The 26900-nt window shown below is 39.9% G+C and overlaps 2 protein-coding genes across 10 annotated transcripts in view; both read left to right on the top strand.

Moving 5' to 3' along the window:
- The window catches only part of GRB10 (growth factor receptor bound protein 10), a 155651-nt gene extending 152457 nt beyond the window's left edge, over positions 1-3194 (top strand). For all 8 annotated transcript variants that reach the window (XM_064429454.1, XM_064429452.1, XM_064429450.1 and 5 more), the window contains one exon: positions 80-3194. In XM_064429454.1, coding sequence (XP_064285524.1) covers positions 80-226 — 147 coding nt within the window. In that variant the 3' untranslated portion in view covers positions 227-3194. The remainder of the gene's footprint in view (positions 1-79) is intronic.
- Positions 3195-8845: 5651 nt separating this feature from the next.
- DDC (dopa decarboxylase) overlaps positions 8846-26900 on the top strand; it is a 70861-nt gene continuing 52806 nt past the window's right edge. Inside the window, exon 1 of one of the 2 annotated variants that reach the window (XM_064429449.1) lies at positions 8846-9151. The gene's annotated coding sequence lies outside the window, so the exon portion shown is untranslated. Of the gene's footprint in view, positions 9152-25061; positions 25248-26900 lie in introns of those variants that run through there. The other variant, XM_064429445.1, reaches the window with a different exon arrangement.

Raw genomic sequence — 26900 nt, 5'->3', positions numbered from 1 at the left:
CACACACTGGTGGTACTCTAAGTTTTTCCACTTGTGTATCTCTTCATGTGCAGCCTAACTTGATATTTTGTTTTCCTAGTGTGAAGATGATGGACAGATATTTTTCAGTCTGGATGATGGGAACACCAAATTCAGTGATCTAATCCAGCTTGTTGAATTCTATCAACTAAACAAAGGAGTCTTGCCCTGCAAACTCAAACACCACTGCATCCGAGTGGCCTTATGACCTCAAATCTGATTCTTGCTGAAGACTGGATTTGATAGAAGAGTAATTGTAAGAGAACGTTGACACTGGGGAATTGGCAGATTTGTAAGTTGGTTAAAAAAATAAATATTATGCACCTTGGGACTCTGAAAGGGATGGATTCGACAGGTGCCAACAGACCAAGATTGCTGGTTTGTCTAACACCTAAGAGTGATTGCTGCTGAGTGTCCCAGCATCCCAAAAATGGGGGGAGGGTCTGTAAAACAATGAGTAAATTTGAAACAAAACTGGAAAATATCTTGGCTGGGCCACTTAACAGGAACAAGTGTGAAGAGAAATCTTTGAAAAGAACTCTTGCCCTGGAATAATCTTGACAATTAAGACTAGTGTGTTTACTTTTTGTATTGATCACTTTTTTTGCACTCCTACTTTGTTTCGGATATTGTATGCAGCCTATATTAGGAGCTGATGTGGCTTTTAAAATTCATGCAGGAGTTGGGTATTAATCTGCACCCTAAAATGTATGGAATGCTTCAGCCTAAAAGGATCTAGAAGAAAATCAAGAAGTGTGTGTGTGCGCGCGCGTATGTCTCAGTACTTCTCTGGAGACCTGAGGTTCAATGATCTGCCGATGTCTTTGAAGAAGCAATGAGGATACAATTCTAAAAGAACATACCACCAATATACGTACTCTTAAAACTGTTGACTTGTAGCATTATGGCTGTAGTATGTTGATGGCATATTAGTGGCATCCAGTCATGCAGAGACTGTATTAGATTCTATGCACAAATTTTTATTATTGGAGTGGTGGTTTGTTTTTTACAGCCTTTTGACTGTTTTCCTGAGGAAACTTACTGTTACTAAATAGAGTAGGACTGAATGACTACACTTGTATTTGAAACCACCATTTTTTGTGAGAAGATTCTTCTGCAGGTAGTCTTAGTATGACAAAATAAAAAAAAATTAAAACCAGTGTTTTTAGCTTTATAGCTCCTTGAATTTTCAGACTGTTTCAAAGAGCTCTTTCGATAGAGTAAAGCTACAGTGACACAACGCTCTCCTGGGGATAGGGCATAAGAAGAACTGAACCCCTTCTGCTTCTTGTAGGGCAGTGAAAGTTTACATGGTGAGAAGGAACATGCTGGGAATAGAAACAGGTTTGACTGTGAAGTAACTGCTGGCAATATCATCCATTGAGGTAACAGGTGATCCCTGTGTCATGTGTGCTACTGCACACCAGTACCTGTGGCAGACAAGCATGTATCTTGCTCTGGTTTGTCATCAGAACTACTTTATTGTTAATGTTTAAATGAATTCTTTAATGTTTACTCAATAATTCTTTCTGATGATAAATCAGTATTAAAGTCAGACAAGTCCCACATTGATCCTGCAGTTGCAACCAACCATTCCTTCAGCAACTGTCTGAAATGAAATAACTTCCCGGTGCTTGGTGCCATTTGCCACAGTGAGAAGTATTCCACCCTGGGAACTTGCAGAGTGTAGTGCAGAATGGAGCATTTGTAAGATGGTAAATTATCTACACAGGCTAGTTAATCCTTAATATTTGCCACTGGGTTTGAAATCCTAGCCATCTGAAAGGGTAAAGAAGGAAAACCAATCCTACACTTTTAGGTCTTCATGTAGTGTTAAGAATAGCTTAAGACAAACCATAACCTGCCTGAGTTGTCCATATCAGCTTAAACTATGTCAATGGTATAGAAACACTGTATTTTAGTTTACAGAACACATTTAGTATTTTTTTCCATTTAATGTCTAGATACTAAAAATGAAGAAACTTGATTTTGTTTTTAGTAGAAGCTGTTTTTGTTCTGTTTTGTTTTGTTTTGCTTTTTTTTAATTGTACATAGTGAAATGAGTGTTCCTGCTTTCTAGACAATGTATTTTAAAACCTTGAAATTAAGCTAACTTAAGTCTGACTTCACTTTGCATGCTTCTATTTGGCCCCTATTAGGAGAAAAAAGATACTTGTATTGACTACATTACCAGTTTAATAAGACCATTTATGCTGTAGTTTTAAGTTTTTCTGTTTACATAGCTTAGTGACAACCATGCATTTTTCCCAGTAGGCAGATAGTATTTGCAGTGTTTCATATTTATAAAAAAAAACAAACTTTGCATCTTATTTAAATTGAGAATAAAAGTTTGACTATGAACCATGATTTTTGTATGTAGATGGTTGACTTAGTATTTTGTACTCTTCCCAGCTAAAGTGAGCTGTTTTGAGAAAGTGACCACCTTCAAAGTGGCAACAATCTTACTTAAGCAGATCACTGCTTTGTCTTCTTTCTGCTGGAAAACAGTCAATGCCACCTTAGTTTTCCAACAGATTCAGCTGGCTGCCAGCTCAGAATACCAAGGACTGAAGGACATTTGACTCTTATTTTTGTATTTAAATGACATGAATGTAAAGGGGATGCTCAGGGTTGTTTTGGAGCCTGTTGAATTTTTATCTTTTTGCCTGTGATTTTATTTTCTAAATAAATACTTCATGTAGCAATCTTGAATATGTTGAGAAGGAAAATGCCAAACCATTTTGGTAATGAGGTTACTAGTTAAGTTATGTTACGATAGGTGTTAAAGTACAAAAAACTTTTTATTTGTTAATTAATCTTGAAGAAACACGTGCCTCAGTTTAGATGTTTTGTCTTATCTTTTCTGCACTAAATACCTGACAGTTTGACCAATCAATGCACCTTTCCAGTGGCAAGACTTGCTTATCGTAAATTATATTGTCACAATGCAAGATTTAGTGACTGTAAAATGGAATAAAGTTTAAAGTTTCAGGGAATGCAAAAGGTATTAACTTAAGAGACAAAACCTTTATTCAATATGCTTTGCTTCATACTGTAAATAGCTTTTTGGCTTGTGAACCTAATTGTAATCTTTCAGGTATTTTTGTACAAATAAGGGACTGATATTCTGTTTCTTGTAATTAGAAATAAACGTTAATACAATGCTATTCATTTTATATTGGAACGAATGTCATCCTTTGGATATATCAGTACACTGTGTATTTCTTGCCTCAATTCAGGTTAATTGAGTAGGTCATGTCAAACAGTTTTTAAGAAGTGTGGAGAGGAAAACACAATCCCCAAAATACGTTTATTCTGGCTGTTGTCCTTAATATTCCTACTAGGATAGACTGCATTTTATTTAGCAAAGAACTTATTCACTCATTTTGTTTGAGAAAAATTACTGGGGTTATTCTGCTATGATATTTACTGCATTCATTTGGGAAGGCTGCTACAATCGTATCAGAACACACTATGACCAACTTTCAGGTCATAAAGTTATAACTCATTGAAAATGCACACTCTGCATAAAACATTTATTGGCCTGATAGCTGTTGGATCAGAAAATTTCTCAATAGTACTTCCATAAAGCAGTTGTTTAGCCCTGTAATTCTTGTATTTGAGTGGTCTGTCAAAATTTGGGTGGAAAAGCATCATCTGCACAAAACACATCTTTACTTAAAAATTCCAGGGGGGTGGAGGAATGGGGTAGAGGGATTGATGGTTCTTTAGGCAGGTAGAAAAACAGAAGGTTGGGAATATTTCACTTTTATTTTTTTGGACACAATCCTTTCCTGTTTTCTCCTTGTTAATCCACAGAAGCCATCAAATGCATTCTGCTCTGGCTTCTGCATGAGCATTAATAGTATGAGTTAATTAATTAATTAATTAATTAACAGCATGAGTTAATATGTTAACATGATGAAAATCATTCATCAGCACATAGAGGCAGCATACTTCCTTTGTATTTTGATATTTCTCAGGGCTTTTTTCTATCTGGGCATGCGTGTTAAAGTGCTTAGAATTCACAGATGCCTATTTATTGCTTGGCTAGAGGAGGCCATACCAACATTGAAACTGACTCCCACTATGATCATTAAAGGTCACAGTAATTCTACACAAACCTGTTTAAAAAAACCCAAACAAACAAACAATAAAAATCAAACCCAAAACCTCACCTTGCTTTATTGTATATATTGCATTTGGAACAGACAAGAAGATGGCATTAACAAAAAGCAACACGGTAAGAAGATCTCAGTAAGCCTGCCCCATGGCAAGGTAGTGCTGCCAGCATGTTTGTCCAAACTGCCCACCTCTGTGGCAGATGCAAAATGATACCTGTGAAATCTGGCCCTTGGCATTAGCAGTGGGTGCTGGTGCTATCAGAACATCACCAGTACAAAGTCAGTCTGGACCAGAAGTGGGTCTGTGTTACAGATTTTAATTACTTGCCTGATAGGTTTTTGCTTCTTTTCATTAGTCGCAGAACAACAGACATGATCAGACATCTGATCCCACATCAAGCATCCTAGCATGAAGTTCACCAGGCAAAACAGCTTAAATGCATTTGGACCTGTAAATAAATTCCTATCAGACTCATGTTTTACAGCGTGTGGCTGCAGGACTTTCATCCTGATACAAAGAACCCTTAAATTAGGATTCCTTTAATACTAAATTGTTGCTTCAGTCTGTACCTGCAAAACCATATGAAAAATCACCAGATAAACCACTTCCCTTCAAGTTGAACTTTGGTCTTTGTTATTGCTAATTTAGTAATGCTTTAATCTGGTTTGTCAATGTCCAGTCTTTAGACTGCTTTGTGTCTCAATCATTTTTTTTCTAACATCTTGGAAACTTCAGTAACAATGTCAGCAGATGGAGAGAAAAGATACCTTCCTCTGAAATATCCATGCTGCCTTCATTTGGGTTGCTTCTGCATCCTAAATCTTAAGTCTTCCCTCCTTAACTTGAAGCACAATTTAATTAGTATTTGAAAATCCAATGTAACCACAATTATGTCCAAGGCCTATATGATTTTCATTAGATAGCGTGGTTAGGCACATCTGAGATTTGAAAATGAATTTGTTTGTGTAACACACATTGCAAACCCTTAGCCCAAAGCCAATTCTGCTCTAATTGCTCGTCATTTTGCACAGATACCAGCAGATGTTTTAGCAAGAAACACAGGTTCACACAGGACACTAAGCTGTGATTAACAGGATCTTAGAGCACTTGTTAGTTGCCCAGGTTTGTTATGCTTTTCTATAATCGTGTTTTTCATCCTTGGCTGCAAGGTCCTGGTGCCACAACTTGGGAATAGGAAGGTGCAATTACAAGCAGCTGCTGGCCCTGAGCAAAAATACAGCCTGGCTTTATGGGCTCTGAATCTCAGCTTGGCTGTGCTCAGAGGTACAACTCCTCAGAGCTCAGAAGAGAGACAGGGAGGGAAGTGGAAGGGAGAAAATAATTACTCTTGGGCAGTATTGTCCAAGGGTTGGTTTGGGCTGTGACTAGGAGCACAGAGAAGACAGTGTTGTGATGCCCTGAGTGCTGCACACCGTTCCCTAAGAGTCAGTTTCTCCTTCCTCCCCCAAACTTGTGAAAACACTTCTGCACAGAGACTCCCATCGTATTTGCCCTTTGAAACATTCTCTGGAGGTGTTAGGACTAGCATCTCACATTACCAAGGAGAGAAACAGCAGTGGAATTGGTGTTCTCTACAGCCTGCCCATTCTCCAAAACAGCCTGTCCAACTGCCATTAGAAGAAAGGAAGGTGGGAGAATGGTAATATGGTTCTGCCAAGGACAATGATGATTAAAGCAAATGGCTAAGCACAGTCCTGAAAGAGTACAATGTCATTGCTCCACAAAGAACCCTAAGCACATCCTATTTTAAAATTATTTAATTAGACCTTTTCATTATTTGATTTCCTTCCTAATACTTCTCTTTGCTGCTGAATTTGAGCATGATAATAATGTGCTCTGTGTCACTCTTACCAACTCCTAGTTTTCAAAAGCTACAGCACTCTCAGAATCAAAAACAAATATAGAAATTAACGAAGCTGTGAGGACTGGAGCTTCCTGAAAAGTAACTCCACAACACATCTAGTTCTGAAAGAATGTAAATTGGTAATTATAGAATTGGCGGACAGAAGACTTATTTGGGTTGGTTTTTTTTCACTAGACAGTAAGGTTTGTCAAAACAGCTGGCTGAACAAGGGTGAAAGTCACTGAAGGCTCACAAAGTTTGCCTCAAAATACTTAAAATTAATTGATGTAACACGCATTTGACCTGCTCTGGAAAACAGACGGCTTCAGAGAAGCACATGTACCTGGGAAGGGATTGCATGCTCTCTCCCTAAAAGTGTAAGAGAGCAGGAACTCCAATGACAGCAGAAAAAGACTTAGGATGCAGTACAAATGGAAGACCAAACATGAAGGTCAGAGGAACAATCAAATATATAATAAAACAGTTCAGTGAGCTAGTATAACAGATTTATAGATAAACATAGGCAGCTGAGCAGAAACAAAACAATTATGATATTTTTTGATACATAAGTCACCTGAAGTATGCAGAAGACCAGTTCAGGAAAACAGAAGTATTTCTTCATAAACTGCTCATCTAATCTCTTGTATTGTCCACCACAAAATGTAGCACGTGGCAAAAGTTCACATGGCTTCACAAAAGGCTTCTATCACATCATGATAGAGAAAACTCAGCTGATGGATAATAGCTACAAAAACCTTTTTCTCTCAAAGTCCATTGGTCATATGTCACCAAGTGCCAGGAGCAGTCTTCAGGGGAAGAATCATTGCTTGACAGCACATATGTAAGTACATCTTTCCTGCATGTCCACTAATAAGACAAGGGCTAGAGATACTTTTTATCTGATCCAGTAATGTGCCCACATGAGGGCTGGCTCTTACAGAAGTAGCAACTGAAGGCAGCACTTAAGACCTGAGGAACAACCAAGAAAACCTGCTCTACAGTCAGCTGGAGGCTCTGAATTTGACTGAATTAAGACTGGCCTTAGTGAAACAGTCATGTAAGTATGGAATTTGCTTCCTACCACCTCACCCCAGGAAGTGATACCCGCAACAGCTTTCCTGTCCTCGTGCACCTTCCTCTGCTGCAGCCTGCCACTGGCAGGGTTTGCTGCGGGTGTGTGGGCTGCCACAGCACAGCTGAGTCCATCAGGGCTCTGAAGTTGTTCAAGAGTAGTGTCCGGCTTCATTCAGACTCAAAACTGGGTCATAATTGATCAGGACTGAGCTTTTGAGGTGTCCTCTAACATGAGCTTTAAACAGAGAATAGGTGATACTCCCTTTCCAGTCAGAAATGAGTATACTCTAAGTTGCATGGAAATGGGTATCCCTGGGCATTATTTGCACAGGGATGTGACGTGAAGGGTTCTCCTGGTAAAACACAGGTCTTCCTTACACCATTGACATCTGGGGAACAGAAGGGGGTGTGCACCTGCTCAAGCCAGGTGATTTTTCTTGCTGAAAGCTATGGTGCAGCCAGAGGGAGAGTGCTGTGCTGGGGTGGGCAGGCCAGGAGTGGGGGACACACTGGGAGCTGCCCAGGTTCTCCCAAACCACCCACTGCTGTTCAGGCAGGGAGAGAATGAATAGAGTAAATCACAGAATTTTTAGGGTTGGAAGGGATCTCTGGAGATCATCCATTCCAACGCCCTGCCATGGCACAGTCACCTAGATCAGGTTACACACGAACGTGTCCAGGTGGGTTTTGACTGTCCGCAGACAGAGTCTCCACGACCTCTCTGGGCAGCCTTTTCCACCCTAAATGTAAATAAGTTCTTTATGTTGAGGTGGAACTTCAACATAAAGTGTTGAAGTCACCAGTGTTTTAGCTTATGGCCATTGCTCCTCATCCTGACTCTGGGCACCACTGAAAAGTCTGGCACCACTGAAAAGTCTGGCACCACCGCCCTGACACCGCCTTTGAGGCATTTCTGTGCACTGATGAGATCAAATGCTGGTGCCCAGCCCGGTTCCATGGGGGATCCTGCTGTCTCCAGGCGTCAGAGGCGGCTGGGCTCCGTGCTGCCCCAGGGAAGGGCTCACCAGGGCTGGCCCCTGCGAGGGGCTGCGGATCGACAAGCGGGAGCTGGGGACAAGAGAACCCCATTTCGCTGATTTCTACTCTCCGATTCTGACAAGTCTAAATCCTGGAGTAGGTCGCATCAGCGCGGGCCAGCTGCCACAGCGGCCGGGCTGTGCCGCCCCCGGCGCCGCGCAGGCCGGGCGGGCCGGGCCGCAGGGCCGCAGGGCCGGGCGCGCTCCCGTCCGCAGCCCCGGGCCGGCAGAGGGCGCGCGGCGCGGGCCTGCCCCGCACGGGGGCCCGGGGCTCTCCCTGGCTGGGGCTCCCTTGGCTGGGGCTTTCCCTGGCTGGGGTTCCCTTGGCTGGGGTTCCCTTGCTTTATGGCGGCAGCCTTGGCCTCGTCTCCTGTAAAACAGCTCCAAGCCCGGCCGGGGTGCCTCCGGCGGGGAGCCGGCTGCAAATGGCAGCGCTGGGCACGGCTGGCAGCGGCGCCCGCGCCGTCCCCGCCAGGAGCAGCACGTCCCGGTTTGGGGACGGGAGGGTTTCGCCGTGCCCCTGAGGAGCCCCGGGAGCTCTGCTCTGGGGTCTCCCGACTTGTCCCGCTCGCTTGCCCGTGTGACTCGCCAGACGCCTCCGTGGCGTGGACAGCCTCCTCCCGGCAGAGGCGGGGAATGCCGGGGCTGCTGGCTCGCTGCATCCCACGTGCCGTTGGATCTTTCACCCACGGCTCTGTGAATAAGTGAGAACTCCCACGTCCCTCCTATGGCAATGGCTGTGAATTGCAGCTGGATGAGCCCGCAGGTTTTCTGGTTTCCTCGTGTTGAGAAAGAGCGGCCGATAAAGCTGACATAGGGCCACGCCTGGTTAATGGTTAACGAAGGAGTGCAGGGTGAAGCCGCGATAGCTGCTGCAAAAGCCGTATAAATTTCTTGAGATTAAAATTCCTTAGCCACTTCTGGTGACCTCTTCTTCCCAGGGCGACTTTGAGCTACAGGGAACTAACTGTAGGGAACTAAAACCAATACCTGTTTCCAAGAGACCTGGGAAAGGAGTGAAATCCCCAAAAAGGTAAGGATAAAGTCGGTAATGTCCGAAAGTGAAGCTACCTCTGCGCTTTCACCAAATAATCTGATCCAACAAACCCACGTAATTTGTTAGGTATTAAACTAGTCAGTCTTTAGAAGTGCAGCATAATATGCTAAATGTAAATATTTTAATTGACATGTGCTTAAGCCAATTTTGGTGAGTCAGAAGTTCATGAAGTATTTTGAAATCAAAGCTTTGCAATTCACAACATTTTTAAGCAAACTTCTTAACTGCTGTTAAAAATTGAGTTGAGGGCACTGCTGCTTATGGGAAGCAGTGTGGAGGGATGGCAGTGCTAAATGGTGGTGTACTGAGCCGTCTTGGAGCTGGATCCCAGCTGACAAGGTAATTTTTTTAATATTTTCAAATTTGGTCAGAAGAAAAAATTCTTACTTGTTTGAAAATTTTGTGCTCCTAGTCCTTGAGCTTGGTTTTGTTGTAAACCTGTCACATGAGGTGTATCCTCTTGTAGAGATCCTTTTTATGGCTCAGGATCTGAAGTGATCTTCATATGCTGACTCTCCAATTTTATGTGGGGTTAAATGTGAAACAGCAAAAATTATTACAGCATTACTGGGATTCGAAGAGTAAGAAGATGCTGAAATTGAGAAAGGAAAGGTGAAATAAAGTGACAATCACTATTTACCTTACAGAAATTTACTGCTTATGCCAATGGTAAATAAAAGGGAAAAAGAAAATACTGTAATGAAAAGTCAATGAAAACCAGATTTGCAGTATACCTGTGATACATGCTGAAAGTTTTCCTTAGGTGAGTGATGCCTCAAGGAAGAGCATTCTGGAATTTTGATGTTCAAAATGTGCATCCCCCACCAGCAACACAAAGGGAGGAAACTGGAATTTCTTGCTAAAATTGCTAAAGGTTGTTTAAAGTTGTAAGAGAGTTTCTTTGGCCAATTGATACACACCAGTGGGAAATTTCTGTATTGCTTTAGTGTATGTTCCTTACTCTGTTCTTTCCGCTATGCTGTGTCCAGTTCTGGGCCCCTCAGTTTAGGAAGGATGTTGGGGTGCTTGAATGCATCCAGAGGAGGTCAACAAAGCTGGTGGAGGGCCTGGAACACAAGCCCTTCGAAGAATGGCTGAGGGAGCTGGGGGTGTTTAGCCTGGAGAAAAGGAGTCTCAGGGAAGACCTTATCACTCCTTACAATTTTCTGAAAGGAGTTTGTAACCAGGTGGGGGCTGGTCTCTTCTCACAGGCAACCACTGACAGAACAAAAGGCCACAGTCTGAAGCTGTGTTGGGGGAAGTTTAGGTTAGACATCAGGGAAAAAATTCTTCACTGAAAGAGTGATTGGGCACTGGAATCATCTGCCCGGTGAGGTGGTGGAGTCACCATCCCTTGATGTGTTAAAAAAAAGACTGGATGTGGCACTCAGTGCCATGGTTTAGTTGATGAGGAGGTGTTAGGTCATAGGTTGGACTTGATAATCTCAAAGGTCTTTTCCAACTTAGTTCACTCTGTGATTCTGTGAAGAACTGTTCACCTCATTCTTCTGAGTCACAAAAGAGATTTTTTTCAATCACAGATAATATATTGTGTAGTCAGAAAAACACATGGCCAACAGTATTTCATTATTGCTAAGTGAAAAAAAAAGTTCAACCTATACAACAAACTCAATTTACTTCCAGTATATCCTAATCCAAATCCTGTTACTCACCTCTGTTTCCTCTGCATGTCCACAATCCTCTAGTGTTCCTCTGATGAGTGTTTTCCCATTAAGCCAGTTCATACTGATTATATTTTTTTTCTCCTAGCAGTGATATTCTTCCTGTAGAAAATTGTGGAATGAAACAACTGTTTTGTTGTACATTTTTCACCTCTCTTGATCCTGTGTGGATTGTATTGCTATCTACTCCAAACCAAATGAATAAACAGAAGAAGAAATACTATGGCAAAGAGTAATTTCTTCAAAAATACATTGGGATTTTAGTTTTAGGCTCTTTGTCAGAGAGCTGGCAAGAGCATTGTATGTTTAAAAGTTGCTCTTACAGTTTACTATTAAATAATACTCTATCATTCCCCCTCCCCCTTTCTCCCTCCACTCTCCCCTTGTTTCGAAAGAGGTTTTAAAATCTGGGGCAAGTTTGTAAAGCTTTGTGAAGGTGTAAATAGAAATTAGTTTTATCTTTTCTGGTTATATGTTTTCAGAGGAATTGGGTGGTTTACATGGAGTCAAATGCAGTTTAATGTTATTATTCTTATATTACATCAGACATATTACTTTATTCCTGAATTTGTTTTTTACAGCTTCAGAGGCAGACAGAGAGATTTTTTCCCTAAAAGGTTGATGACTGATGCAAGGATTAATGGCAGCACATGATTTTTTTTTTTTCATTTTTTCTCCCTCAGTGAAGTGCTATGCTATGAGTCTCAGTGTAGGAACAGGGGATGACTTGAAGGCAAAGATGTGACTCCAATACTGTGTCACCTATCAAAACAGCCTCTGTAGAGGATGTATCTCCCCATCTGTTAGGTACAACTTATCTTTGCAAGGCTGGATATGAAGCAGAGAGGTTAGGAAGGTTTTGTTTTGAACAAAGATAAAGTGGAAAGGTTTCAGTCACTGAAAGGAGTATAAGGAGGGAGGACAAGGGATTCATCTGATCTTAACAGTTGAGGCAATTGAAGCCATAGTAACAGCAAGTGTGCATTCCAGTAGAAGCTGGAATATGTATAACCCTAAGTCAGGGTTATTATTAGCATTTCAGAGTTTCAAGCCAGTCATGCTAGACTTGGGTTTGTGACATTCCTTATGCTTCAGATTTTTTTTTTTTTTTTTTTTTTTTTTTTTTTTTTTTTTAATACCAAGTACCATCTACTGTCTGATTGCTAGGGCAACGTCAAGCACTGGTGTCAGCAGTACTGGCATATAATTTGGAGTTCACTTTACAAAAAGGAAGGGAATAATTGCTTCCTGCTCAGTAGACAGGATATAAGTAGCAGACTAAAATTGGTGCAAAAAGAGGTCCTAGAAAAAAAATGCACTGGAGTGTATTGTTTAGGAAGGCTATGAATTCAGCACCAGAGTAATGCTGCTGCCAAGTGGCTTATGACACCTCCCTGTGTTTTGGCCTCACTTGCACTCAGTTATGCTGTTGACAAACTGTACCATTTGAATGAATAAACCTCACAGATTTTTAGATTTTCTTTTTTCTGACACATGACAACGCAGGTACAGTTAACGTGACATAACAAGAGGGAAGCATCATTACTGTGACTAGTCATGCAAAAAAACGAGATGGGAAATTACAGATATACTACATATGGTGCCTTCTGCTTTTAAAAACAGTCTGAGCTCTGAGAAGTAGAAAAGATCCAGCTAATCGTAGAACCAGCCCTATGAATTTCAAGGCAAATATGCATTTCCAGACACATGGGACAAGCTGAAGACTGCTGAAATGTCAGCATGCTGGGAGAATGGCTGGCAGACACCTTTTCATCTCGGACAATACCGTAAAGGAAATGGCCTTTCAGCATGGCAGATATTGTCCCTTTCTGTGCTGCTTCTTTAAAGGGAGGGAGAGAGAATGAATGCAAAGGATTTCAGAGGAGGTGTCATTTCTTTAACGGCATCCTGTGGGTGCATTGTCTTGCAGAGACCTTTTTCTTTGTCTCTTAGTCTGATTAGCACATGTCTTTGTGCAGTTTTAAAATGCTTGGACAGTTTTCCCTTAAGAAATACATGTGCCTTCCAGCAGTTTTAAATTGCCTTCGATATGTTTGATATCCTTATAGATCTGCAAACCCATCAGAATCTTGCTGAGTTCTTGACTGTAATTCTTCCTGTGGTAATTATATTTTCTACAGTTTTAACTACATGTGATGTGAAAAAGTGTTTCCTTCTGTCTATTTTTAATGTGCTGTCTTTAATTTCCCAGAATTGTCCCTCTTGGGCTTTTAGAATTTGAAAAACAGAAAGAAGTTCTTTGTCTTCTCCCTGTACTCTTTCACTCTCTTATGCTTTCCTTGGTTTCTCTCATGTTGTTCTGTTTTCAAAGCTAACCAGGCCCACTCATTTGAATCTTCCCCAGAGGACAGCAAAAGTGTCTTTGAAGAGAAATCTTCTCTTATACTCCAGGAGGGCACTGAAATATTTTTGAAAGTGAAAATCTGAGAGAATATTGAATGATCGAGAAATGTTCCAACAATTGATCAAAAGTCACTAGAATATTTATCCTCTAATTCTCCAACTTTTTCTTAGTGAATCCAAACTTCTTGCTATTCTTGATCATGCTACTTATTAAACAGAGGTTTTCATCCAACAGTGCCACCAACATTGGTTAGACTAAGTTTGACCCTTAAGACTTCTTAACGCTCTCTGTATCCTGCATTGCTTCAGATTATTTGTACTGAGCTTCTTACAACTCTGTACTGACTATGCAAGATGTGACATTCCTGGCTCTTCTCCCCAGTTCCTATGGCTGCATCTTTAATAGGAAAAAAGGAGAGGGGGAGGGGGATAATGGGATGGTGGAATGATACTCTTTCACTGCAAGTTTTTGTATCTCACAAATATAAAAGCCCCCAGGTATTGTGGCTTATATATTTTAGGCAGCTGAAGTAGAGGACTCTGTGACCTCCAGCTGTGGTTACAATGGGACACAGAAAGAATGGACCAGAAAGAGTACTCACTATAGTGATGGCTAGTGAGAGGTCTGAGGTGGGAGATGATGAGTAAGCCCATATTCTAATAAAAGACAAATAGCTAAGAGAATTTGTGGGAGAGAAAGAGGAATATTGTGTGTATCTCTCTTATGAAGATAGTCTGAGGGAACTGGGCCTGTTTAATCTTCAGAGGAGACAAGTGAGAGGGGACCTCATTAATGGCTATAAATATCTGAAAGGAGGGTATCAAGAGGATGGATCCAGGTCCTTCTCAGTGGTGCCCAGCAATAGGACAAGAGGTAACAGGGAGAAAGTGATGCACAGGAAGTTCCACCCAAATATGAAGAAGAACTTTCTTGTGCAGATGACTGAACACTGGAACAGGTTGCCTGGAGAAGTTCTGGAGTCTCCCTCACTGGAGATATTCACAAACCATCTGGACACAATGCTGTGCATTTGCTCTGCCATGACCCTGCTTGAGCAGGGAGGTTGGACCAGATGACCACTGTGGTCCCTTCAACCTGACCCATTCTGTGATTCTGTGGTCTGTTGCCCAGGATTATTGACACATACTGAAGATGTTCCATAAGATGATCATATTTTCTGCCCAAGTATAAAAGACCAGCTAATTTTATGGATTTTGTGTTGCAAGTGGAAACAGGGAATAAAATAATTGATTTTTGAAAAGAAAGAAATTATGGCTAGAGATATTAGAAATATTTTTGAAATATTTCTAATGAAAGGTAGAAGCTAGGAAGTTGTTAGACATCTTCATATTAAATAGTAAAAGTTTAATAATTAAATGCAACTTAGTGATGATCTTAATCAAAATTCCTTCATATCAAGATATGAATGTGTAAATAAAATTTAATATCACAATGTAGAATCAGAGGAAATACTTGATTGTGAGAACTTGAAAACCTCTGCATGACTACTTAACACTATTATTATGAAGGACCAATGATAAACTGGCATATGAAGTCAGACTTTGTAACAAATGCAGATACAGAACTATAATTTCTCAGAAATAGAAGTCCTGAGACCAAATACATTTTTTAGTATTCATTCACCATACTTAACCAATTCAACTAATTCATTCAAACTAACCTATTGAGCAATACAAAGCATTTGTGAAGCTTTGTAAACAATAACAGCAGAAGCCTTGAGGAATGTCCACACTCAAACAAAAAGCATTTTGCACCCCAGCTAGAGTGCCATTACAGGCATCCCCAGGCATTACCAGCCAGCAGCAGAGCCCTGGCCTGAGCCAGCAGGAAAAGCCAGAAACCTCTGACTGGATGTACACCTTACACATACTGCTGTGATTTTCCTTTTTTAATGTTTTTCTTTTAGCATTTTAATCTTCTTTCTTATGGCATATTTTTATGTTTCTTCACTATTCTTTTCCTTCCAAGGAAATTTATATTTAACTTGGCATCTTTTCCCTAGAATACTCCTTTTTATCATCAACTATAATTTAATTATTTAGCTATGCATTCCTTGTTTCTTGGGGCTAATGACATAAGCCTGTACTCAGGTAGGTATAGCGGTACATGCTTATATATGTTAAGCTTCTCTTACAAGATCTTTTCAGACTCTCAAAGTCCTTAGTTTGCTGGTTGTTAACATGACAGGTGCCTCACACACTCTCTCTCCTGTGTTCTGTTGCCTTACACATGCCAGGATTTTTTTCTTGGCACTGCTTACAGAGGCAAAGACTTGTATCCTTGTTTGTCTGCCCTGCCAGCTCTTTAATGGGCCCATATTGTACCATTCTCCCTGGGTACCTGGGCACCAGGTACAAAGGTGTTGATTCCTGAGCAAGTATTGCAGGACCATATCCTGAGGCCTGCCACATCTGCCAGGATAGGGACCTATTGTGCTAGGCTGCTGAAAATGGCATTTATTATAATGAAAAGTTAAATTTCAAAAGGTAAAACCCATAGCCTTGCAAATGTGTTCTGTGCTAATGAAAGATAAGGCACAAAAAATAGAATGCATTATTATGATTGTATGTAAGTGTGAGGATTCTCTGTAGCTGCTTCAGCAGCTCAGCTAGTTATAAGGCTGATCTCAGGAATATCTGCCCACGGCACACAACTGTTGTGTGAATTCATGCCCTGGGTTGTTCTTACGCCTACCTCTGCCTCCTCCTTTTCAAGGTTATTGATACACATTTCTATTGTACATCCTAATGAGTATGTTCCTGCCTTTGGGTGATTTCCATTCCAGCTCTAGCCAAAAATCTGAGATGCAAACATATTTTTTGTCTAATTTTCATTTTTCTAAAAAAAAATAATATATATATATATATATTTTTTTTTTTTACCATTGCAGTAATTTGTTACCATGTTGACTGCTGTTCTGTTGAGCCCAGTAATTACTTAATTGCATACTAGTCCTTAAATGACTTTAAGATTGAGTGGTGAACTACTCATTTGCTACTACTGTGGCTTTCTCACATGTTTCCTTTCAAGGTTAAAAAGCAAATAAGACAAAAAATGTCAGTCTTCTTTGCTAGAGTTTTTGCTTTATTTTGAAGTCTCCTTTGGACAGTGTTCTTTTAATTTTTCAAGAGCAGATTTCTTACACTTTTGAATATATATTTCTTAAAAATATATTATGCCATTTTGGAGCAACAATTTTTGATGTAATTCCTCTTTATGAATAGTAATTTTAAAAGCACATAAATTTGGTTAAAATTTCATAGCTGGCAGAAGGAGTGAGATATTAAAAGTGGTATAGGGAAGCCAGTGTTACTAATATCACAAAATAAAAAAGGTTATTACAGATCAATAAGTACTATGTGTTAGTGCCTTCTTTCTTACCTGTTCTTATTTATCCTGCTCTTGATAGTGGCTGTTAAAAAAACACCTTTTGGTGACCATTTTGTTTAGAAAATCATTCCTAATTTGAATGTTTCATTGATTTTGAAACTTTAAATGAACTTGGTGTTATGCAGGTTCTTTGGTGGACCTGTAGACTCGTTTATACTGTTTTACTGGGAAAGGCATATTGACACATCTTTAATTTATCTTGCTTGTTTTGAGGGTCAAGTTCCATCACAAGAACGAGGCTATGGAGGCTATTTGCTGCAAATTGCATTCAAGTATTTATTTTTAGGGTATGTATGTTTGGTACACAAATTACAAAAGTTGTGCGAAGAAAGGTGTTTGCTATTCTGAAGTTTTGAATGTTATTACATTATGTTGTTACAACATAATTACAATACAAAGATTATCACATCTAGTACAGCTGACCTTGCTGCCAGGTTTTGATTTGTCATCTTTTTGTGGTTTCTACTGCTCAGCACAACTCCATGGTAGAAGTGAATCCAATACTTGTCTTCAGGAGAGGATTAGGGTTTTTTTTTTTAAAAAATGCAGTTCCTACAGACAACTCATAGTTACTTTAGCAACGGAAGCCTCTGATAAGTAGTGGAAATGTTTAGAAATCACTAAGATGATGAATCAAAATTTATTGTATCCAAAGTAGGCTAAAACATTATTTTGCTGGAAAAAAGTACCTGTTAAAGGAAACTGGAAGGAAAACAGAGCAAACATAGACATAGAAGCACCATTAATTTATTTGAAAAAGAGCAGAAAGGTTATCTTTTTAATCAAACAGGAAATGTTATGAACATGAATGGCTTATTCAATAGATGTTTAACAGGACAAACATAGAAGAGAAATATGAAATAGGTAATGCTAGCTGATGCAGTGTAACTGAGCTGTGAGTACAGGAAATTGTGTCCACTGCTGTAATTTGGACATCATTCCCTTCTTCACTGCACAGTGCCTCTACACTCCCATTTTGGTCCCAGGCACAATAGTGCACTAAGAAAAAAATTGATTTTTGATGCTTGATGAGGATGTGAAGAGCTTCACTATAAGAAAACCCACAGCTCCACCTATCTCTATTTCAAATTCAACAGGCAGAACTATAGCAAATGTTCTGAGTCTTAACACAGGTTTTGAATCCCTTATTCCCCAATCGTGTTCCATGTGCTACTTGAGGATGCTTCTGGTCACCTGGTCATCACAGTTTTACAGCTTGTCTTCCTGGATAGCAGCAGTGGCAGCCAGTAAAGCTGAAAACTGCAGAGCTGAAGAGAACTGTATTGTCTTGGGCATCCAGAAATACTGCCAGGCTTTTTGTGACAGCTTGCTATTCTAGCATTGGTAGAAACCAGCTCTTCTTTGTAAGTATCCATTGAATATAGTGTTACACTGTTTCTCATGGGATTTTATTTTTCAGTGAAAGGGAAGTAAGGAGATCATGTTAAACAAATCCTTTGTTTAACATAGCTTTGAGTTATTTCTTTCAGCAGTGTTACAGGATTGGAATGTGGTTGATACGTGTTGTACTCACAGATGAAGAATCTTGAGTTAGGCTTTATATATATATATGTACATAGTAAATTAATTTCCACAATTATTCTTCTTGAAGACTACAGTCACATAAAATGTAGACCTGGGTTGTATGAGCTGGTTATTATGTAAGATAAAGTAAATAAATAAATTATAATTTTGATGAAAGATTAGTGTGATTTTACGTGCTCAGCATACATATTAAGAAAGAAAATTAGCAAGTAACTTAAAATTTTAACTGCTTTTAAATCAGTCAGAGAATGTAGGTACTTAGCTGTTTTCTTACTTTTTGCTTCAATGGGCAACAGTAATAAGTTGAGACTGGTGTGTTGATGAAAGAGAGAAACTGAAAATATCCCCTAGAATTCAGCAGAAGCTATGGGCAGGTAAGTTATCTTGCTTTCTTATATTTTGCAATGTATGTAACATAAAATGTGGCAGTGATTCTCCTTCCCTAAGCATAATTTCACACCATTCTGTGTTCTCTGAGCACTGAAAAACAGTGAAAAATTACATTTCTTAACCATTTCCTGCTGATAAAAGTTAGCCTGGTGGTAGAGGTGGAAGAGATGTTTCTTAAGACTACACAGAACAAGATCACCTAGTAAGAGAGTGCTTTTTTTAAGAGTTACTAGGAAGGAAGAAAACAGAAATCTCAAAATTTCCAAAACTTTCCTAGACTGTCTTTCAGAGAATTCTGCAGAATATCAGACTGCTGTGAAAACCATTTGCTTCTAGACTGGCTCCATCTGACCTCAGCACAGAGAGGTTCAAAATTTTTGCCTCTGACCAGAGAGAAACACTGCCAGAGTTTTGACAGAGGGTGCTGCCACTTTAAACCTGGCCTAGATTTAGGCTGTTTGGATTCCAAATCCAGCTGGAGCCAAATGTGGTAACACAGAAAAATAAGCTGGAAGAGAACAACCCTTTCTAACAAAATATTTTATGGAAAATTCCTCTTAGAACTTACCTAGCATTTCACAGCATATGGCAAAGACTTGCATCTGTACTTGAAAGCAGAAGCTTGAACTAAGGCCTCTGAGTACAAATGTAATGAATACATTGGACTGTCCTTCTCATTTAACTGCCTGTCTCTGCCAGTAAATCCTGGCTAAATGAGAGCCTGTCTCTCCTAATGATAATGTGGAAGCTGTGATTATCTGAGGTGTGGAAGCGAACAAGATCATAAGGAGAACAGATGGCAAGCAGTTCTGAGTGGGGAGATGGCTGGCTGCACTGTGGTGAAGCTACCTGCAGCAGCTTAAGCTGTTATCTTTCCTGGCTCACTGTTTTCCCTCCTAGCTGGAGATGATTACATTTCTTATGGAGTTGGCAGGAAGGAGCATGTGAACACTTGGTGGCTCTGTCACCTAATGTCACAGGGACTGGCAGATTCTTTTAGGGATCCTTGGTAGAATGAGAATTTGCTGCTGGGTTTTAGGTACAATTAGACCTTTATTACTACAATTAAATACTTAATTTTCAGCATAGTTTTTTTGTTATCTACAATTTGTAGGATTTAATGTAGTTTATTGCACAGTTTTTATGAATTATACTTTCAGCTAAGAAAAATTTGTAGTAATGATTGTAGTTTTCTTACTATCAAGAGTCTTTGATTGCTACACTTTTAGTTACTTGGACCCTCTGCAGATCGTTTCAAATTCTTAGTAATCAGTGCATGATACAATAATCATAATCTGGACTCAGACTTTACCCAGGAAAACATGATTCACTCCATCTTCAGAGGAAGAAGACAGCAGTGGCTGTATCCCAGACCATTGAGGGGTCACGGGTTTTGCTGTCCAGCATCATGCCTTGCAGCTGTTTGGTTTTATAGGCAGTATCTCATGTACTGTTAGATTTCTGTATTCCAGATCAGGTGTCACCACATCCCGGTAGCAATCTTGAGGAGCAAATAGTTTTTTCACAATGCTGACAGGGCATCTGGCTGTTCTGTAATGGGGGTCATCACATCTTGGTGACAACTACGGTATTGAAAAGGGGAAAAGAGGAGGTGATATGTCACCAGCATGTTTGCATGTTATGGCTGTCTAAGGAAATGGTGTTGGTTATGCTAACCATATTAGCAGGAGTCAGGAGCAGGGTCCCATGGCTCAATGGAAAGACTCATCTTAGTGTAAATGCATCTTCTGGCACTCAAGCAGGTGGGCTGTGTACATATATCACTCCCATCCCTGAGGCAAAGAGAGCAACCCAGAGCAGAAGGGAGCAAATATTACCTTACCTGTTGTTTCAGCTGTGAATGTGTGTCCATGACCAGGGAGACCCTGTGCATGTGGAAGATCTGGTTCCCACTCAGTGCTCTCATTTTGGGATATGTGTGTAGTGGGTGGACCCTGGCTGGATGCCAGAACCCACAAAAAGCCTCTATGTCACTTTTCTCCACAGCTGGATGGGGGAAAGAATATGCAATCAGGGGTTCCTGGGTTGAGATAAGGAGTGGGAGAGAGCATTCATCAAATATTATCATGAGCAAAACAAGCTCAAATTTGGGATATTAATTGAATTAATTACTAATAAAATCAAAGGACAATAATGAGAAGTAAAATAAGTCTTTAAAACACCTTTGCCCCAGCCCTTCCTAGACTCTACCTCCTCCTTCCCCAGTGGTGATGGGAGACAGGGAATGGGGGGGGTTATGATCAGTTCATCACAGGTTGTTTCTTATGCTGCTGCTGAGATAGAGTCTTCCCCTGCTCCAGCATGTGGTTCCTCCCACAGGAGACAGTCCTCCATGAACTTCTCCAATGTGCTCTACTAAACATAAAGTTTCCTGAAGCTTTGCATTGGTCTTTTCTAGAAAGATGCATATGTTTGCACAGACTGAAGGGGAGCCAAAGACACCTTTGTAGAAAAGCTGACAGGGAGGTACAGCAAGAAACACTGGTGTGATCCTTTGCCATAGCACTTGCTGTAATCTCAGACAACTGGGCACCAACATGCCCTTTATGAAGAGACTTTATACTGATGTTCTCATCCTTTCAACAATGATTCAAGTCTTAGAGTGGTGGCAAATGCTCTTCCAAGCTTATTGCAAGTGCATGGCCTTTGTGCCAAGGTGTTAATCACAGTCAGTGATTAAAATAAATTAAAAATTCCCTCTCAACCAAGCACTGTGTGTTCTTTGATATTTTTGTAAACAGTGATCCGAACAAATCACTTGCTCAAGAGCAAGTGCTGCATTGTGTTCCCTCTGTATCTCAAGCCATCTTTGTTCCTCATGCCTCATCTGGGTCTGTCTTTTCATCCACACAGGGGTTATTCCATTCATAAACTAACTGCTCTAACTTGCTTTTCTAACATGAGGTCTTCACAGCACATTTAAGGCCTCGTAGCAGTTCATCTGTCAGCCACAGCTTCTGTGAAGCTGACAATAGTCAATGCTTGAGAACATTCTTTCTGTGAGCAATACATGGCTGGATGAGTGCCCTGGCAGTGCCTACACCCCTAGGTAAGCACATCTCAGCTCACAGCAGAAGCTATTCCTATCTTGGTGTTGGAAGACTCTGCCTACTGTGATTGCAGCCTGCTCTCACTGTCTCTGTGACTCTTCACAGCCTGTCAGTTTTTCTGTTGACACTTTTTCAGTTCATCACAACCTCTCTTTTCTGTAGGCTTGCTTCCATAAGAGTAATATGTTCAGGCTGCCTTGAACCAGCAATGTTAATGGTACATTAACTTCTCTGAAACTGTGTGTGTGAGTCTGTGTCCATGTTCTCTTTGTTAGCAGTTCCTTTTTTCCTTCTTTGGTTTACCTTCACATGTTCACACAACCAGCAATAGGAGCTGAACAGGGAAAACAAGTCACACATAAAATATTTATGAAAAAAGAGGATAGTTACTTTCCCAGCTTGTCAGCTCTGTCTCAGATTCATCTCCTGGCTAATCTGTTGCAAAGTCTACTTATGTTCTGCAGGAGACTTAGGTTTTATCCTCATACGTTGAGAGTAATCCATCTGTTTGTGTTGGAAGGCTTTATTTAATTCTTACTTTCTTCCAAAGGAATATACCCTTTGTTTTAATTAGGAAATTTTTAGTTGCACGTTTTATCTAAAATACTCCTTTCTTGTCTCATCTTTGTACTTATGCAGATTTGGACCTTTTTTATGGAACATAAAAGGATTTTTCATTCCTTTCTCACTTGTTTGTGTTTCTTTTACCTTCTCATAAATAATTTCCTGTAACTAGTATTTTTACATTAATGGAAGAATATGCTGGGGTGAAAAAAGAAAGACAAAGATAGGGTTCTACTACTGTTCTCTTTTTGAAGGAGCAGCTGCAAGGAAAACGAAAAAATGCCTGCAGTCTCCAAACAGTATCCTTAAACCACAGACACAGAGTAAACCAAATACAACAAACCAGTGGACTTTTTTATGCATAGGCAACAGTTTCTGTTCCTTTGACAAATGTGGAAAGCAGGCACAAACAGTGTGCTAGATCTCTAATTAATTGTTTCAAATTATTTTCTCACTGTCTAAGATGTTGAGTGTATCTGAGTCAATTTAAAGCCCTTCATGTTATAGCTCAGAACAGGTTTTTTCAAACAATGTTAGGCTCAGTGAACTGCAGCCCAAACACATCTTCATCAAATTTAGTACCTAGACCCACACCGTGAGGCTAACATGAGAAGAGTGTCAGGCTATTCAGGTGAGGGAAAAACAAAGGTGGGAGTAGAGCCATGTAATCATAGCTGGACTAAAAGCCTGAGGAAACTGCCTTTTCATTTCTAACCTGAACTCTACAGTCATGGAGGAGGCAAAAGCTGTTAGAAAGTAGGGACAAACTGTTTAATCTCCTCTGCTTTGATCTGTTTTTGCATAAGGACTGACAATGGAACTGCAGTGATTGATAACGCATTGTCTGCTTCATTTTGTGGTGCTGTGCTGGAGCCTCCTGTTCAAACACAGCCTCTCTCCCACCTCGTTTGCAAACCAAAGGGTCCAGTAATGGTAATAAATCAGTGCTATTACTGCATGGGCACAGCATCATTTATGTATCATCATCATAGTTGACTTCCATGTGCAAAAACATATTGAAGCTTGTCTCTGGTTACCTGTGAATAATAGGTCTGTTGGGCGCTTACCAATAAGCCCCAGCCTTTAAAACCTTTGGGATCATCTGTTATTTCTCACACACTGGTATCCTGAATTTTGGAGCAGTTTGGCACTAAAGAGGGAATCTCTATTTGTTGTGTTTCAGTAGTAAACAACATTGTTCTCTGTCTGTGAAAGAGAGAGCAGTCTGAAGGGTCTGGAACAAGTTCATCAGGTCTGACCTCGCCAGAACCTGTGATAGAAAGCTTAGTGATCTTCCTTTTGTCCACCAAAGAAAGGTTCTGTTAAACAAAGATTTGTTCATTGCCAACAGTTAATGATGAGAATTATGAAACTAGTAAAAGCCAGAAGAATTTCTGAATTATAGAAGAGACATGGAGCATGATTTTTAGAAGGGCATTTAATTCCCCTTTTCCAGTTTGCCTGTTGTACCTTCACACTTCATTTCCTTTTTCTTCCAGAGAAATAAAAAAAGAAATATTTTAATGGAAAATCCAGCCATTGCCTATTCACAGCAAGCTTTACAGGTACAGCAGAGAAATAAAAACACATCAGGGGACTTTGAGGCTGTATTTCAACACTGATTAAACCAGCATTTTAATACTCCAATCTTAATTTTAGTTTCCATTTTTAATTTCCTTTGAAAGTTATTGACATTTTGCAAGCCATTTGGATGAAACATTGAAGTGAAATTTCAGTTATCTTTAAGTTTACTAGGGACAGCTTCAATTTTTGAATCTCTTATACTCTCACAACAAATTTTGAATTTTCATCTTTTTCAGTCAAATTCAGGAAGAAAGAAATATATAGGAAAAGTCTCCAAAACAGTTTTTCTGTGGGGTCCCAATGTGCCCAGTTTGTAAGTGTGAACTCAGGAGCTGATTTGAGGTGGAAAACATCTCAGAGGCTGTGGCAACTGACTCTGGGATTTCTTGGTGCTTTTCAAGACTGAAGAAGTAATCATTACAGCAGCCAACCTGAGCATTGGAAATGCAAGTCAGATCACAGAATAACATCTGGCACAACAAGTGCAATGACACCAGAAAGCTCACCTGGGAAGTTTAAGTACTGGTTTTATTTTGAATAGGCTCCTCCAGAATTGTAGGAGAGTTGTCATTGGTTTTGTAACATTAGAAGAGAAAACACAGCCATGACAGTTTTAAAAAGCTGTGACTTATTCCTCCTTCACAAAAAGGTTGGCTGTGATAATACTGCAATGGACTGGAGACTGGTGTGAGAGCAATGACCATCCCAAATCTGCCACACTACCTGTCTGTAAGCTGTTTAGGACTATGAAATCCTGATACTATTTTTTTTAGATTAACTTGACTGAAATAAAAATGCCAGGAAGTCACCTGGATTCACCTAGGAAAGAGAACTCCGCATAAAACTGCTAGAATAGGAAAACCAATCTTAAACACCCAGAATTGCTTTTAAGTGTACATATGATCAAAGAGAGAAACTGGGAAAAGTTGGATAAAGCTTATCTGGGGATGTTTATTCCACAACAGGATACCTGAGTTTGCAGTCACTTGAGTGGTACTTCAGCCATATCTGTGTTCCTTTCCTGGCAATAATATTTCACAGAAGTGAATCAAAGCACTTGCTGTTGCTGCAGCAGCCTCAGCAGAGATGTCCCGGAGTGTGCAGCACAGATGGAGAGTATGTGATCAGACACTCACTGCTAATGAACTTGTGAATGGAGCCCCTGGAAGAAAACACAGGGCACTGTGGAGTTAACCTAGGCAAGGGCTGTTTCTCCGTCGGATCCCGCTGCTTTTCAGGGAGCTTCCTTTGCAAGGTATATTTTGGAGGAGCTGTGGGAGAGGGAGATGCTGCTGCTGCACGTTCAGTGCAAAGCCCGTGGCTGTGATAGGCTGAAGGGACATGGATACTCTGCCTATATATGCTGGCAACTGCATCCTCTCCGCTTTGTAGCTGTCACTGAGGAGCAAAGAAGGGCAGTGAGAAAGGCAGGGGAGAAGCAAAAACCTGACCAACTCATTGTAAGTAATATTCTTTGTCCTTAAGGCTTTATGGTTATTAAATTCAAGTAGGTGCATTTGTATTAATGCAACAATTGGTTATGGAGAGTGGGATCTCAGTTAATAAACAGCCAGCTTGTGTTATTTTAGGGATAATGAAAGCAATAATATTTATTTTTAATTCAAGTTTGCACAATGTAATGTACACCTATTGTGTTGTGTTTGCTTTTTGTTACATCTGATGTATATCAGCTGTAACTATTTATATGCATTTATGTAGAATCCCATGTATACAAAAGTTTGTACCTTGCCTTTCCAAGTACAGCAGTGCTTGCAATAACCAAGCAGAACTTGAGAAATTCTCTGCCATATATTCTGAATAATAGAATTTCAAGATAAATTAAATGCATGACTTTTTTAGGGTGAAGTTTTCCTCAGAAATAACCCTTTGCCATCACTGTAGTAGTACCTCAGCAGGGAACATTATAAGGTTGCAAACACTGTGCCAGTGACAGTAAATGAATACAGCCGGCAACTTCTGGAAAATGTAATTCTTTAAATGAAGTGTAGGGGCTATAACATATAGTCCTAATTCTTGACTAGTGCAAAGGTAGACATATAGTGTAGATCCAGTTCCTTTTTACTAGTGCTGAAGTTAAATCCATCCTTTGGCTCTTTTTCTGGCAATATCCTATTGCCAGCAGGGGAAGTTCAGCTTAACAGTGGCAACAGCTGCAAAAACCTTCAGTTGGGTTCAGTAGTAGGAAGTTCTCGTGGCTTCAGTGGTGTCACTGAAACACCATGAGCCCTTAAATTACATTTTGGTCTGCAACAATCAGTTGGCAGAATAGAAAACACACTTGACTCATGTTGGAAAGAGACACAGTTATAGCTGTCTTTGCTCAAAAAAAGTAAAGTTTTAGGTGCTATTAATGTGTCTATGCATTCTTCCCATCTGTATTTATAAACAGGAGCTGCTGAAAGATTTTATTTTGTTAGCTGTTGTTTATTTTAGTTTGATCAACTGGAGAAGAGGGAGACATAAAATTATAATGCATCAAATATACCTCTCTACTTATTTGTTCTGCTTGTCCTCTTTTCCCTCTTTTTTCTGCTTTTTCATATTTTTTTTTCTTTCTCATAATGAATTTCGTGGTAGTATTTAGATATATTTTACATTCATATTTAGCAAATATGAAAAAACCACCCAGATTTTGAAATAATAGACAATACCTTTTAAGAGAAATAATGAATAAGCTGAATGTTACCAACATAAAAGTACACCTATAAATATCTTTAATAATTACTTGTGTGTAAATTATTCATTTGTATGGTTCAATTTCAGATAAAGTAGAAAACTGCTGGCAAATGAATGTATGCAATCTGAAGACCAGCAACAATTTTCAGTAACTTCAGTAAAATAAAATGTGTCTACATTCTAATTTCCGTGCTCTGAGGTAGGAGGCGTAGTTAAAAAAAAGCAACAAAAAGGATATGTCAACTTTAGATTGTGTAGTGTACTTGTCCTCTGACAAATTACAGCAGAATAAAAGATCAAGGAGTTTATATAAGAATAAGTAAAAAAAGATACACTGATATAATTTAAAGTTTAACATGTTTTTTTTGGTTTTACCTGCAGTTTAGAGCAGAACTCAATCTTCCCCAATAAAGTAG

Source organism: Passer domesticus, chromosome 1 (genome assembly GCF_036417665.1).
Source record: "Passer domesticus isolate bPasDom1 chromosome 1, bPasDom1.hap1, whole genome shotgun sequence".
Classification (NCBI taxonomy): domain Eukaryota; kingdom Metazoa; phylum Chordata; class Aves; order Passeriformes; family Passeridae; genus Passer; species Passer domesticus.
Note: the sequence above shows the minus strand (reverse complement) of the source record. Positions and strands in the feature narration are given on the sequence as shown.